At 61.1% G+C, this 12494-nt stretch overlaps 1 protein-coding gene across 6 annotated transcripts in view; it reads right to left on the reverse strand.

Moving 5' to 3' along the window:
- MEF2D (myocyte enhancer factor 2D) overlaps positions 1 to 12494 on the reverse strand; it is a 50179-nt gene continuing 37685 nt past the window's right edge. For 3 of the 6 annotated variants that reach the window (XM_065660321.1, XM_065660323.1, XM_065660322.1), the window contains 6 exons: positions 11393 to 11449; positions 7504 to 7694; positions 6811 to 6831; positions 3656 to 3785; positions 1149 to 1398; positions 1 to 412 (listed from right to left, as the gene is read on the reverse strand). In XM_065660321.1, coding sequence (XP_065516393.1) covers positions 82 to 412; positions 1149 to 1398; positions 3656 to 3785; positions 6811 to 6831; positions 7504 to 7694; positions 11393 to 11449 — 980 coding nt within the window. In that variant the 3' untranslated portion in view covers positions 1 to 81. The remainder of the gene's footprint in view (positions 413 to 1148; positions 1399 to 3655; positions 3786 to 6810; positions 6832 to 7503; positions 7695 to 11392; positions 11450 to 12494) is intronic. The other 3 variants (XM_065660325.1, XM_065660327.1, XM_065660326.1) reach the window with 3 other exon arrangements.

The raw sequence follows: 12494 nt of genomic DNA on the forward strand, positions 1-12494 counted from the left end.
TGTTTCGCCCCATTCCCCCCCACCCCTCCTGCCCTTTCCCTGCGGCGCCGGCAGCGCTCCCAAGGGATGGCGAGGAGCCCGTTATGTGACCCAGGTATCCAACCGCATGCGCTTTACGGAGGGGCTCTCGCCCTCGGGCTCGCTGCTGGGTCGCAGGAGGCCCAGGGATGAGCCGAAATCGGAGCGGGCGGGATCATCGCGTTCGCTGCTGCCTTCGTAGGAGCTGGTGTTGCTGCTGAGGCTGTCGACGGGCGAGCGGCCGGTGGGCTCGTGCCGGGGCTGGTGGGGGAAGGTGCTGAGCGGGGTGGCAGTGTTCCTTTCCCGGTTGGGTGAGACGGGCTCCGACTTGATGCTGATGTTGGGGTTGGTGTTGACAGTCAAAGTGGTGGTGTGGGATAAGTGACTCCCTTGTCTGGGCGGCCGGAAGGCAGGGGGATGAGGTTGGGAAAGGAGGAGGAGGGGAGTGGGAAAGGAGGAAAGGGGGAGAAACGGAGGAGGAGATAAGGGGAAGTTGCTCATTATTATCTCTGCGGTGGCCTTTTAGGTGCCTGAGCACAGAACACATAACCCGCATCCGAATGAATCCAGAATCGCCAATCCGGCTTAGATTCTGAATCTGATTCCATGATAAATCTGGACTCGCAGCCAGAACTAGGAATTCTGACAACCCCAGGAATCACAATCCATGCGCTCACCATGGAACAGTCACTGCTGCGCCAGGATTAGACCCTGCACAACTCTTAACGGGCAGCATCAATTGAGTGACCACTGGTACCCATTATCAGAATCACTGAACCACAGGATGGGTTGAAGGGACCTCAAAGCTCCTCCAGCTCCAACCCCTGCCACAGGCAGGGACCCCTTCCACTGGAGCAGGGTGCTCCATGTTTGGGAAGAGCATCACCCCCATCTTTCATCCCTCCAAGCCCCTGTGTCCAACCTGGCCTTGAGCACTGCCAGGGATGGGGCAGCCACAGCTTCTCCGGGCACCCTGTGCCAGCGCCTCAGCACCCTCACAGGGAACAGCTTCTGCCTAACATCCCATCTCCATCTCCCCTCGGGCAGGTTCAAGCCATTCCCCCTTGTCCTGTCCCTGCATCCCTTTGTCCAAAGCCCCTCTCCAGGTTTCTTGTCAGCCTTTCACTTACATTAAATTCCCTAGTGATACAGGAACCAGATGCTGCTGCGGCTGCTGCTGCGGCTGTTGCTGCTGCGGCTGCTGTTGCTGCTGCTGTTGTTGCTGCTGCTGCTGCTGTTGCTGCTGCTGCTGCTGTTGCTGCTGCTGTTGCTGCTGCTGCTGCTGCTGCTGCTGCCAGGCAGAGATGTTGCCAAGGGACAGCCCACCGGGTGAGCTGAATGCTGGCAGCGAAGACAACTCAGCACTCGGCAGCTGATAATCTGGAAAGGAAGGAGCCCTTCGGTCACTTCAATGTCAAAGCTTCTCCAGCAGAGCCCTGAGCACTGCGAGGAGATGGAGACCAGGGACACAAACCAGCCACGACTTAGGGAGTGCCAGCTCCTGCGGGGAGTCACACAGGGAGGCTGGGCACTGGACATGCCTCTTAGAATCCCAGACTGGGTTGGGTTGGAAGGGACCTTAAGATCACCCAGCTCCAACCCCTGCCACGGGCAGGGACCCATCCCACTGGAGCAGGATGCTCCAAGCCCCTGCGTCCAACCTGGCCTTGAGCACTGCCAGGGATGGGGCAGCCACAGCTTCTCCGGGCACCCTGTGCCAGCGCCTCAGCACCCTCACAGGGAAGGATTTCATCCTTAGATCCAGCCTTCTTCCACGATCAGGACATGGGTCAGGCTCAGGGATAGGGTTCAGCCCAACAGCCCCCCCTGCCCCACGCCCCCGCGGGCAGCAGAGGGCGCTCTCCCCCCACCGCCGGCTCCACCACCCTTTGGTCCATTCCCCCCCCCCTTTGCACTGCTGGGGGATGAAGGATGGGGGTGATGCTCTTCCCAAACATGGAGCACCCTGCTCCAGTGGAAGGGGTCCCTGCCCGTGGCACGGGTTGGAACTGGAGGAGCTTTAAGGCCCCTTCAACCCCAACCATTCCCCGCTGTGCTCCCCCAGCGCCTCCTCCCTCTTTCTTCGCTGGCGTTTTGGGTGTCCCCACCCCAGCGGGGCCCCCCCCTCGCCAGCAGCAGCGGAGCACAAAGAGGTGGCTGCAAAGGTGCTGAACCGCTGCCAACGCCGCGGGCTGAGCCGAGCACACCCTGAGAGAGGCCCAGGGCCTGGCTCTTCGCCTTTCACCCCCAGCACCAGCTCTTCTGGTTTAGGAGCTCCTGACACCCACTGGGTATGACAGCCGCCACCACAGCCAATGGCAGGAGCTGGAGCCATCCCATAGACTGGGTCGGGTTGGAAGGGACCTTAAAGCCCATCCAGCTCCAACCCCTGCCGCGGGCAGGGACCCCTTCCACTGGAGCAGCTTGCTCCAAGCCCCATCCAACCTCGAACACTGTTAGGGATGGAGCAGCCATAGCTCCCTTGGGCACCCAGCGCCTCAGCACCCTCACAGGGAACATGATCCCGTCCCTCTTTGGTCACGTTTTACATGAGTTTCCTATCTCAAAGCTGAGAAGAGATGGGTTTGACTCAACCATAGGAAAGGGCAAGCCCGGCCAGTGAGATGCTCAACACAACCTCACCGGCCTGCAATGGATACAGCTCCCACCCCATCAACAGGCTAACCCTGGAAAGAACAAGCCCCAATGCCCCAGGCTTGGAGCTCGCTCAGGGCACCTGCACCCTCCGGCAGGGTTTTCATCCAGGCGATGCTAACCCCTGATAACATCCCAGCCACAGGCACGGAAGGCGCCCGCGTGGGATCCCTTCCATGCCTGTGGTCATCTGCAGGAGGAAACCAACCCCGGAAAGCTGGAATTCTGCTCCTCGCCCCACCCTGAGCGGGAGCAACGCAGGGCGCAATTAAAACCTATTCTGGGGCCTTGGGCTGGTGGACCACAGGGCTGGGGCTGCCTTCCACGGAGGGAGAGGAGCCTCCTCGTCACGCACAGACAGGCAGCCTGTGGGTTACACCTACTAATTAGGAGAGGGAGTTCCCAACGTGCCTATTCCGGGCTCTTCCAGACAAGCAGCTTTTGACATCTTGGCTGCTCTGAGCCCCAGGGAGCTATGCAGGAAATGCAGCGAGTCCTTAAGGTCCTGGCTGATGGGTTGCAGATGATCCCCCCCCACCCCACCCTCCATCCTCGTGGCCCACAAGCAGGCTGGGTTGCATTCTTCCCAAGCTTTTAGGGGCCCTGATGCTCATTTCCATTAAGCCCCTATTACAACATCACCCCCCCCCCCCAGCTCTTCAAGGGCATGGAGACGGGTGGAGCTGTAATTAGCATCCACTTCAAAGCACCTTCAGGCTGCCAGCACAGCGCAATGGGCTGCAGCGTGACAGAATCGGGCCCTCCCAGCCCTTCTGGATGGGACAGGGAGCTCTTAGGGGTTAGATGCTGATTCCCCCCTTGATTTCAATGCTGTGAAAGCCTTGACCTCAACCACGTCTTGTGGCAGCGAGTCCCAGGAGCGATGATGGAGCTGAGGATGGAGAGCCGGGTGCCTGCTTGCAGCAGCACATATCCCCCACCCAACCCCTTGCCCATTCAGAAAGGGCTGCGGGGCTCTTACCTGTGTTGTAGGCTGTGGGCATGGCAGAGAAAGGCAGCCCCTGCGTCAGCAAACTCGGAGTGGCCACGGAAACAACCGGTGTGGTCAAAGAGTGAGCTGCTTGGGAGACACCCAACCGCTGCGTGTTCTGCTGGGGGAGCAAAGGCAGGAGGAGTCAGGAGCTTGGTGCATTGCACTGTTATCCCCCCCCCCCAGAACCTCAGTCTGCAGCTGCCCCCGCCCCCCCCCCCAACCCAGGCAAGCATCCGAGGCTGTGGGACTGAGCAGGGCTGAGCTCCGGCCATTCCTCACTGCAGCAAGGTGCAAACCGCACCAGCTCCAGGCATCGAGGGCCCTTGTGATGTTCGTTTGCAGGTCACTTGGCATCGGGCTTAGGTCACCTTTGTACCCTGGGCTGGGCTTCGCACGCAGGGACCAGCAATGTCCCTGCATGCATGGAGGGGATGCTTTGGTTTGCATCCGCTCTGCGGTAAAAAAGGGTTCAAACTGGACCAGGGCAAGTTCAGGTTGGAGATAAAGAAGCTCTTCCCTGTGAGGGTGCTGAGGCGCTGGCACAGGGTGCCCGGAGAAGCTGGGGCTGCCCCATCCCTGGCAGTGCTCAAGGCCAGGGTGGATGGGGCTTGGAGCATCCTGCTCCAGTGCAAAGGGTCCCTGGGGGTTGGGACCGGAGGAGCTTTAAGATCCCCTCAACCCAGCCCATCCTGTGGCACTCTGGTACCCTTAAGCAAGCCCAGTGCTCAGCACCCTGCCCGCTCGGTGCCCTCGTGAGGTTTGGGTGACTCAGGCATTAGCAGGTCCGCTATGGAAAAATCCTGCCCTTGGACCTGGGCACGGCAGCTTCCCCCCCGTGGCTTTCCAGGCAGTGACGTGGGCAGATCCGCAGGGCAGATCCAGCCCTGTTTACAAGGCAGATAATCTGGGCTGTCTCTGCTGAGCTGATTTAAATCGGCCTCAAGAGGCTTGCCTCTAAGCTGAAGCACCCCGGCACCCGTCACCTTGTGAAGCCTGGGGCAGCGCCCAGCTTAAATCAGTGCCTGGCACAAGGCTGCCTCCATCCCAAGGGCCTGGTGGGGCTGGGTATGGGTTCATTGGCCACGCAGGACCCTCCTGGGCTAAGGCTGGAGGCTAAAACCCCCCCGGGGGTGCTGGATTCGCTGCACCCACCCGCTGCCTCCCCAGCACCCACTGAAGGCGATTACCAGCGCTCTAATTGCTCAAGCCCTGGGGCTGTAGGAGCAGGTTTTCCTGGCCCCTATCCCGCTGGCAACCACCCTGGGCCACGGCCGCAGCCTTCGGGTTAAGGAGGCTGCAGGGAAATAGCTTCAGGGTGGGCACAATTCAGCCCCATCCCGCTCCTGCCTGCGCCAGAGCCTGAGCCAGCCCCAGCAGGATGCGACCCCACAGCCCCTTTGCCCCCCCCGGTAGCCGGTTCTTCCAGGAGAGCACTGGCATGGGGATGAGCCCGACCACAACCAAGGGTTGGGATGAGGGGACCACACCATGAGTGTGGGGATGCCAGACCCGGATCCGCATCCTGCTCCATGCAGGAAGGATGCTGAGGGTGTGCAAGCTGCCCCCAGCCCCACGTCACACACTGTGCCCCTTGCAAAATGCTCCCGGTTGCAAAGGGCCACGTTATAAACCCATGCAGGAGTTTCCCCCCCCCCCCGCCATGAGCCTGTGCATCACCATGGGCTTGGTGACGGGATCCTGCTCCACCCTTTGGACCAGGGACATAGGGGGGACCACATCCGAACCCCCGAATAGAGCAGACCGTGCTCGGAGCCTAAACCAGCACCCCTAAAGCAGGCAGGGCAAAGGGTTAAGGGCAGCGCGAGGGGCAGCTGACTCATCCCTGTGTGTGTGAAGAGGTGGGAGCTGCCATGCGGAGAGATCTGGTGTGTAGGTTGAGCAATATGGAAGGAGCAAATCCAGGGAGAAGGTGAACGGAGTAAGGAGGGGAGGGGGGGATCTGCACCACGAGGGATGAATCCACAAGGACGATGCTGGGTTCTCCTCTTCCCAACCCAGCTGTGCCGAGGTCCCTGTCCCCATACCCCAGGCCGGGTTTCATATCCCCCCCCCATGCTGCCACCTCCTTGTGCTTCGCTCCAGGCAGAAGCCAAGCCGGGGAGCTCAGCCCAACGACGCGCGCTGCTCGTGCCAACCGGGCTCATTTCTTGCCCGGAGCAAGCTGCTCCTCCAGCTCGGAGACAGGCAATGCCCTCTGGCAGCAGGAACGGTGACATGGGAGCAGATGGCGAGGTGGGAGCTGACTCTTTCCAGCTCCGCGCATGGGGAAACTGAGGCACGAAGCGCCTTGGGAAGGGTTTTGAGGCATGGAAAACAGCACAATTCCAGGCTGCCAAAGCTTCCCCCTTGGCCAAGCGGCTCCTCGCAGGCTGCGAGAGCTATTGGCTTACTCCTGGGATTCTGGAGAGCTTTTCCCTGGCTGCTTTAGCTGCATCCTAGAGCAGCGCTCGCCCTTTCCTCGCTGCGCTGACCTGGCGCCCATCTGCCTTGCACCAGAATAGCAACAGAACAGAGTGAATCATTGCCACAAACAAGGTGGCATTCACTTTGCTGGCAAGGGAGGGCAGAAAAAGCCCCCAAAGCCATTAAAAATAACATGGAACGCTGCCCCTGGGCACAAAGGAGGTTTGGGGAGGGCAGGAGCCAGCCAGTGGCTTTACACTGGCTTTAAATAATATCCTTCCTATGGGAAGAGCCTGATTTCCTCCCTATCTCTCATGTGGTGGCAATGGGCCAGGTATTCCCATGCTGGAAGTTGCGGTGGCTCAGTGAAGCCCATGGGGCAGATCCCAGTCCCCAAAGGGCTCCAGGCTCTGCCCTGGGGGAACCAGCGCAGCTTGTCGGGCCTTGGTGGAGAACCAGGCGCGTTGCAGCTTGTGTCAGCTCCTCCTTTTCCATAGGGAGCCCGGTTTTCCTCGGGATTGCCTCCAGCGGCAGGGCTGGATGCGACATTTGCACCGGTGCCCGCATCCCAACGGAGGGCAAAGGGAACAGCGTCCACCCCCTGTGATGGCCCCACGCCGGGGCAGGGTGTGGGGACCAAAGGGACAAGCAGCCCATGTCCCGTCCCGTCCCCCCCCGCCCCATCCCAGCCACGATGCTCATCTCAACAGGGAACTCACCAGAGCCAAGTGGTCCTCGGTCTGCGCGCCGGAGAACAGGGAGAAAACCAAGAGGTACCATTAACACCAAACCAGCACCACCACGCTCACCAGCACCGCGCCCTCGCCTACCACAGGGCACATACTGGTGGCCAGCACAGGGCTGTCGGCATCCAGCATGGGGCAAATGAGCTTTGAGGTTCAACAAGGCAAAGAGCCGGGTGCCTGCCTTTGGGCCACAACAACCCAGGCTTGGGGAAGAGCAGCTGGAAACTGCTCATGGAGCCGGGGGTGCTGATTGATGGAGCTGAATGGGAGCAGCGTGTGCCCAAGCAGCCAGGAGGCCACCAGCATCCTGGCCTGGACCAGCATCAGTGTGGCCGCAGGGACAGGGCAGTGATTGTGCCCCTGTACTGGGCACTGCTGAGGCCACAACATCCCTGCAAGTGGTCCCTTCACAAGGCCCTCAGTGCCATGGGTTAAGCGGTGGCCTTGGCAGTGCTGGGGAATGGGTTGGACCGGATGGGCTTAAAAGGTCTTTTCCACCCTGGTTGCTTCCCTGATTCCATCAATAGGAACCCAAGCCCCATCCCGCTCCCACTGCTATGGCAGGGAATAGGTGCCCGCGCTGCATCCCCTCCAGCACCCGCAAGGTGCCTGCTGGCAGGGGACACGCTCGCACCGCGGCGGCCGTGCTCTGGCTCGGGCACTCACCAAATGGTGCATCAAGCCCTTGCCGCTCTGCGAGGTGATCACGCGCAAATCCGGCTTGCGGCTGTTGCTGGCGAGCTGGGTGCTGTGTGACGGCGGCGGCGGCGACTTGGCCGGGATGATCTTGCCCAAGCTGCTGCCGTTGGACACGGGAAGGAGCCCCGGGGAGGCTCTGGCGCTCACGTAGCCGTTTCCTGCGGGATAACGGGTGCCAGAGAGGATGGAGGTGAATGCAGGGCGCTGGGAAATGGATGCACGGTGAGCAGCGCTGCACTGGGGCTAGGAGCTGCAGCAGCGCTGCACTGGGGCTATGAGCTGCAGCAGCGCTGCACTGGGGCTAGGAGCTGCAGCAGCCCCGCACTGGGGCTAGGAGCTGCAGCAGCGCTGCACTGGGGCTAGGAGCTGCAGCAGCGCTGCACTGGGGCTATGAGCTGCAACAGCGCTGCACTGGGGCTATGAGCTGCAGCAGCCCCCACTGGGGCTAGGAGCTGCAGCAGCGCTGCACTGGGGCTAGGAGCTGCAGCAGCCCCGCACTGGGGCTAGGAGCTGCAGCAGCCCCGCACTGGGGCTAGGAGCTGCAGCAGCCCCGCACTGGGGCTAGGAGCTGCAGCAGCCCCGCACTGGGGCTAGGAGCTGCAGCAGCGCTGCACTGGGGCTACGAGCTGCAGCAGCCCCGCACTGGGGCTAGGAGCTGCAGCAGCCCCGCACTGGGGCTAGGAGCTGCAGCAGCCCCGCACTGGGGCTAGGAGCTGCAGCAGCGCTGCACCGGGGCTAGGAGCTGCAGCAGCCCCGCACTGGGGCTAGGAGCTGCAGCAGCCCCACACTGGGGCTAGGAGCTGCAGCAGCCCCGCACTGGGGCTAGGAGCTGCAGCAGCCCCGCACTGGGGCTAGGAGCTGCAGCAGCCCCGCACTGGGGCTAGGAGCTGCAGCAGCCCCGTGTGCCCCAGGCTCCCCAAACCCCTCCTGCACACCAGGCAGGCTCAACCACAGCCCCTGGGCTGGTACCCGCAGCCTCCACAGCACTCGGATGCCTGCAGCGGGAGCATCCTCCCCAGCACGAGCAAACCAAGCTGCCTGCAAGGGGCAGCTCCTCGACCTGCAGGAACCCACCGTTGTTACTGCAATACCAACCGATAAAGAAGAGAGGCCTGATTTGCAGCAAGGGCTCTTTATGCTGCTCTGGCAGGGTACCGGGGCCCTAGCAAAGGGGGATAATTACTGTTCCGTTCACTTTTAAGGTCTCTTTATGGTACCAGAGCAGCAAAAAAAAAGGGGCTGTGGCAGAGCGAGGACTCAGTTCATTGCTCCCACTGTCCCTTTGAAGATCTGAGGTTTCCTCCTCCTCCTGCTGCCCCACTTAAGGATTTTATGTGCAAAGAGGGATGGGGAAAGGGGTGGGGGGGGGGGGAAAGAAAAAGAAAGGAAAGGAAGACAAAAATGTAAAAAGGAAAAGATTTGATGAACATCAGGAAAGGAATAAATTGGATCAGATTACTGTTCTGATGAGGGCTGGGCTTGCTTTATGAATAGGCCCCAAAGATAGCAAAGCGTTTAGCAATCACCAGGATTCAGCCCTCATATTCATGGCACGTTAGACCGGGAAAAATAGGTCGCTGATTGCATTATTAATCACATCTACCATTGCGCTGCATCTGCATTTCAGCAGGCGGCTGGTGGCAGCGCCGCCGCAGCCCTGGTGCCTGCTCAGCAGGGACCGAGCACCAGCCACAGGCTCTCCCGGAGCCGTCCCAAGAGGGTCACAGCGCTCCGGGGCTCAAGCAGGCCACAAACCCGGGGCTGGTCCCATGGATGCTGCCAGGGATCGGAGATGCTGCGCGGGAGGGATGCTCGCAGTGCCTCCGTGTCCCAGGGAGGGGATTTGTCCCCAGTGAGGTGCTCTCCCAATCCGAAATCACCGTGAGCAGCCGTGGATCAGGTCCTGGCTACCCCAATGCCTCATGAACCAGATGCATTTTGCTTGCAAAGCCATTGTTCATGCCTATGAACAACAAAGGTGCATAAAAAGTCCCCGGTGACCTCTACCTGCAGTGCCGGTGGCCACGCAGAAACCAGCGGAGGCAAAGCCAAAAGACACGTTAAACCCCTCAACATTCCCCTTCCCAAGATGGGACCGACACGGATGCACATGCGTGTCCCGCAGTAACCCCCCCACTTTGAGGAACACCGTGCTCCTGCGTGTGTCAGAGCATCTGGGGCTGCCTTTGCACCACCCTGATGTGAATCAGAGCCTGGCAGCCCCCTGTGCCCAACCCAGGGCACAGCATCCCGGCGATGGGGCAGGCAGGGTGGGATGGTGGGATTCCCTCCCCAAGGCGCACTTAGGACGGACGGGGCACGCCACGGGGGCGCGGGATGCAGGGATGCAGCCCGCAGCGCAGCATCGTCGCAATGGCGGCAGGATGAGGCCAGAGGCAGCCGGTGGCTGATGATTCAGAGGCAGCAGGTGATCACACTGCAAGGAGGAGGAGGAGGAGAAGGAGGAGGAGGAGAAAGAGAAGGAAGAGATGTCCCAGGTACCCAAAACCCACAGGAGCGATGCCAGAGCCGGAGCCACGCGCTCATCCCGCAGCAGGCGCAGGGAGCCCCAGGGACATGGGAGGTGTGGGGACAGCGGGGGTCCGGGGCTGGCCACGGCCGGGCTGTCCCTGCTCCTCGCTCCTGTTTCCTGGAGCAGCAGCAGGAACGCAGGGAATGCTCCGGTGACGTCAATGCTGACATTCACGGGCCCTGCCAAGCTCCTCGCTGCCGCGGCTGCTCCCAGCAGCTGACGTTGGGGTGGCCTTGGGGGGGGGGAAAAAGGGCCATGAAGGTGGTTGGGGGCTGCAGCGCAACGGCCCCAGCAAAGCCCCACGTTGGGAGATGCTAACCCCATGGATTGCCTTGGTTTGGTGCAAGAAACTCCCCCTCCGGTGCTCACACGGCTGCTGCCATGCACAGGGTAAAGGTCAGGCTGCGCTGCCAGGGAAGGGGATGGGCAGCCACGGCGCTGCAGAACCCTGCCTGGACCAGCCCCATCCGCACCACCAGTGGGACCTGGGCTCCGGTGTGGTTTGAACTGGGGGCAAAGCTGAACTTCACCCTCTGCCTCCGTGCCCGAGCCCCAGCGCCAAGAGCCCCCGCGGGGGTGCTGAGCCAGGCCGCTGGTGCACGGCCGCCTTCCCCCTCCGCCTCACCGGGATGGCCGGCATCCATTCTGCTTAAGCCCTGGCCAGCGGCCCACAGCAGCGGTGCCGGGAGCGGCAGCTGCTTCCCAGCAGGATCCAGGCGCTGGGGCTGGCGTTCGGGAGGTACCCAAAGAGCTCGCCCCGCAGCAGGCAGAGCGCAGGCAGAGCACGGGGCAGGAGGTATTATTGGAGCACTTTATAGCTGGGGAGCTAAGCCACGAAGCCTGAGCCTTGTTAGCACCGAGGCTCTCGCAGTGGAAAGGATCTTAATGAGCTTTTTTCCTTGCAGTAAAATACCTTTATAGGGCCCAAGCGCGAGGAGGAATCAGGTGTTAAGTGACTCACCCCAGGTCAAGGGGAGGAACGGGGAGCTAAACCCAGAGCTGCCCAAACCATGGTCCTCGGTGGCCACCTCCATCAGCCCCTTGGTTTGCAGCTCTCCCAAAGAGCCAGGGGAGATGCTGGCCCCAGGCCATGCACCCTGCTCATGGGGTCCCTACTGAACCCAGCAGCCCCAGTGAAGGTGCTGATGGTTTTGGTACATGAAGGAGGTCCACGCACCAGAATCTTCCCTTAGCGCTTCTCCACTGACCAATGGTGCCGAATGGCAAAGCCAAACCCTACGTTACGCATGGGGAAACTGAGGCAAGGAGCAGCAAAGTGAGCCAAGGGCACTTGCCCAAAGGTGATGATGGCTCTCCACTTACCCACAGGGCTCGGGCAGGCTCCGTTCGTGTTGTTCAGCTCTCCCCCGAGCATCGCCCCTGCAAAGCAATAGGAAACATGGGATCACCATCCGCTCGGGAACAGGGTGAGCATCCCTCCTTTTGGGAGGGAGGAAGAACAGGAGGGAGGAACGCAGGGGAAAACGAGCAGCGTTGCCTTCTCAGGGAGAAAGTCCTGGGCAAAATGAGCAGCATTCCTGGTGATCAGGTTGGGAAACATTACCCAGGCGTATCCATTTCCTTTGGGAAGGAGCCAGGCAGCACAGGAGCCTGCTCCAAAGGAGGGCAGCTTGGAAAACACTGCGCCTATTCTATTCCAAGCCCCGCTTTGGGGGGACACGGGGCTGGTGCTGCTGGAGAAGGGAGCCCCAGCAGCAAGACGTGAAACACAACCTCCCCTGTAATGTTCACACCGAATGGAAACCAGCCCCGTGCTGCCAGGACGTGGCTGCAATTCGGCCTCCCGTGGTCCCAGCGCTTGGAAAGCGCCGCCGCTCCCTGCTGGGTCGGGAAGAACCATTCCAGAGCCTTTCTTATCCCAAGAAACTGAACGTTTTGCTTCTCCTGCAAGGAGATTTTCCTTCTTTTCAGCCTTGCTGGTGAGCTGTTTCTCAAAGCCACCTATTGACAGCCCAAGGGTGCCTTGGCCATGCTGCAGGCAGTGATTTTCCAGCACCGGAGCTGCAACCGCAGTCATCCCGGAGCCCTGGGCAGGGGAATGAAGAGCCTCGGATCCCAAACCCCTCCATCAACCATTGCCCAACCCTTCTCAGCCCAGATGGGGAAACCTGAGCCACAAACCTTTCCTCCAGTCCTGTGCTCTTGGTTTGAGCTCACAAAGCCCTGAAAGCAGGAGTGCAGGAGGGCTGAGCCGCTTCCATGCAGGGAAATGCGCTTGCTCCCCGCATGGGAGCAGGACTGGGGATGCTGCGGGTCCCTAAAGCCTTGTCCAGCTTGCAATAGGGGAAGGCTCCAAAAGGCACCGTGTTTTGTGTGGTCACCACAAAGCGGGGTCCCCCGCTTTGGGTGAGTGATGCCAGCCCCATTCCCAGCGCTGCGGACCCCTTTGGGTCCCTGAGTTGGC

The sequence above is a fragment of the Lathamus discolor genome, chromosome 24 (assembly GCF_037157495.1).
Source record: "Lathamus discolor isolate bLatDis1 chromosome 24, bLatDis1.hap1, whole genome shotgun sequence".
Taxonomy (NCBI): Eukaryota; Metazoa; Chordata; class Aves; order Psittaciformes; family Psittacidae; genus Lathamus; species Lathamus discolor.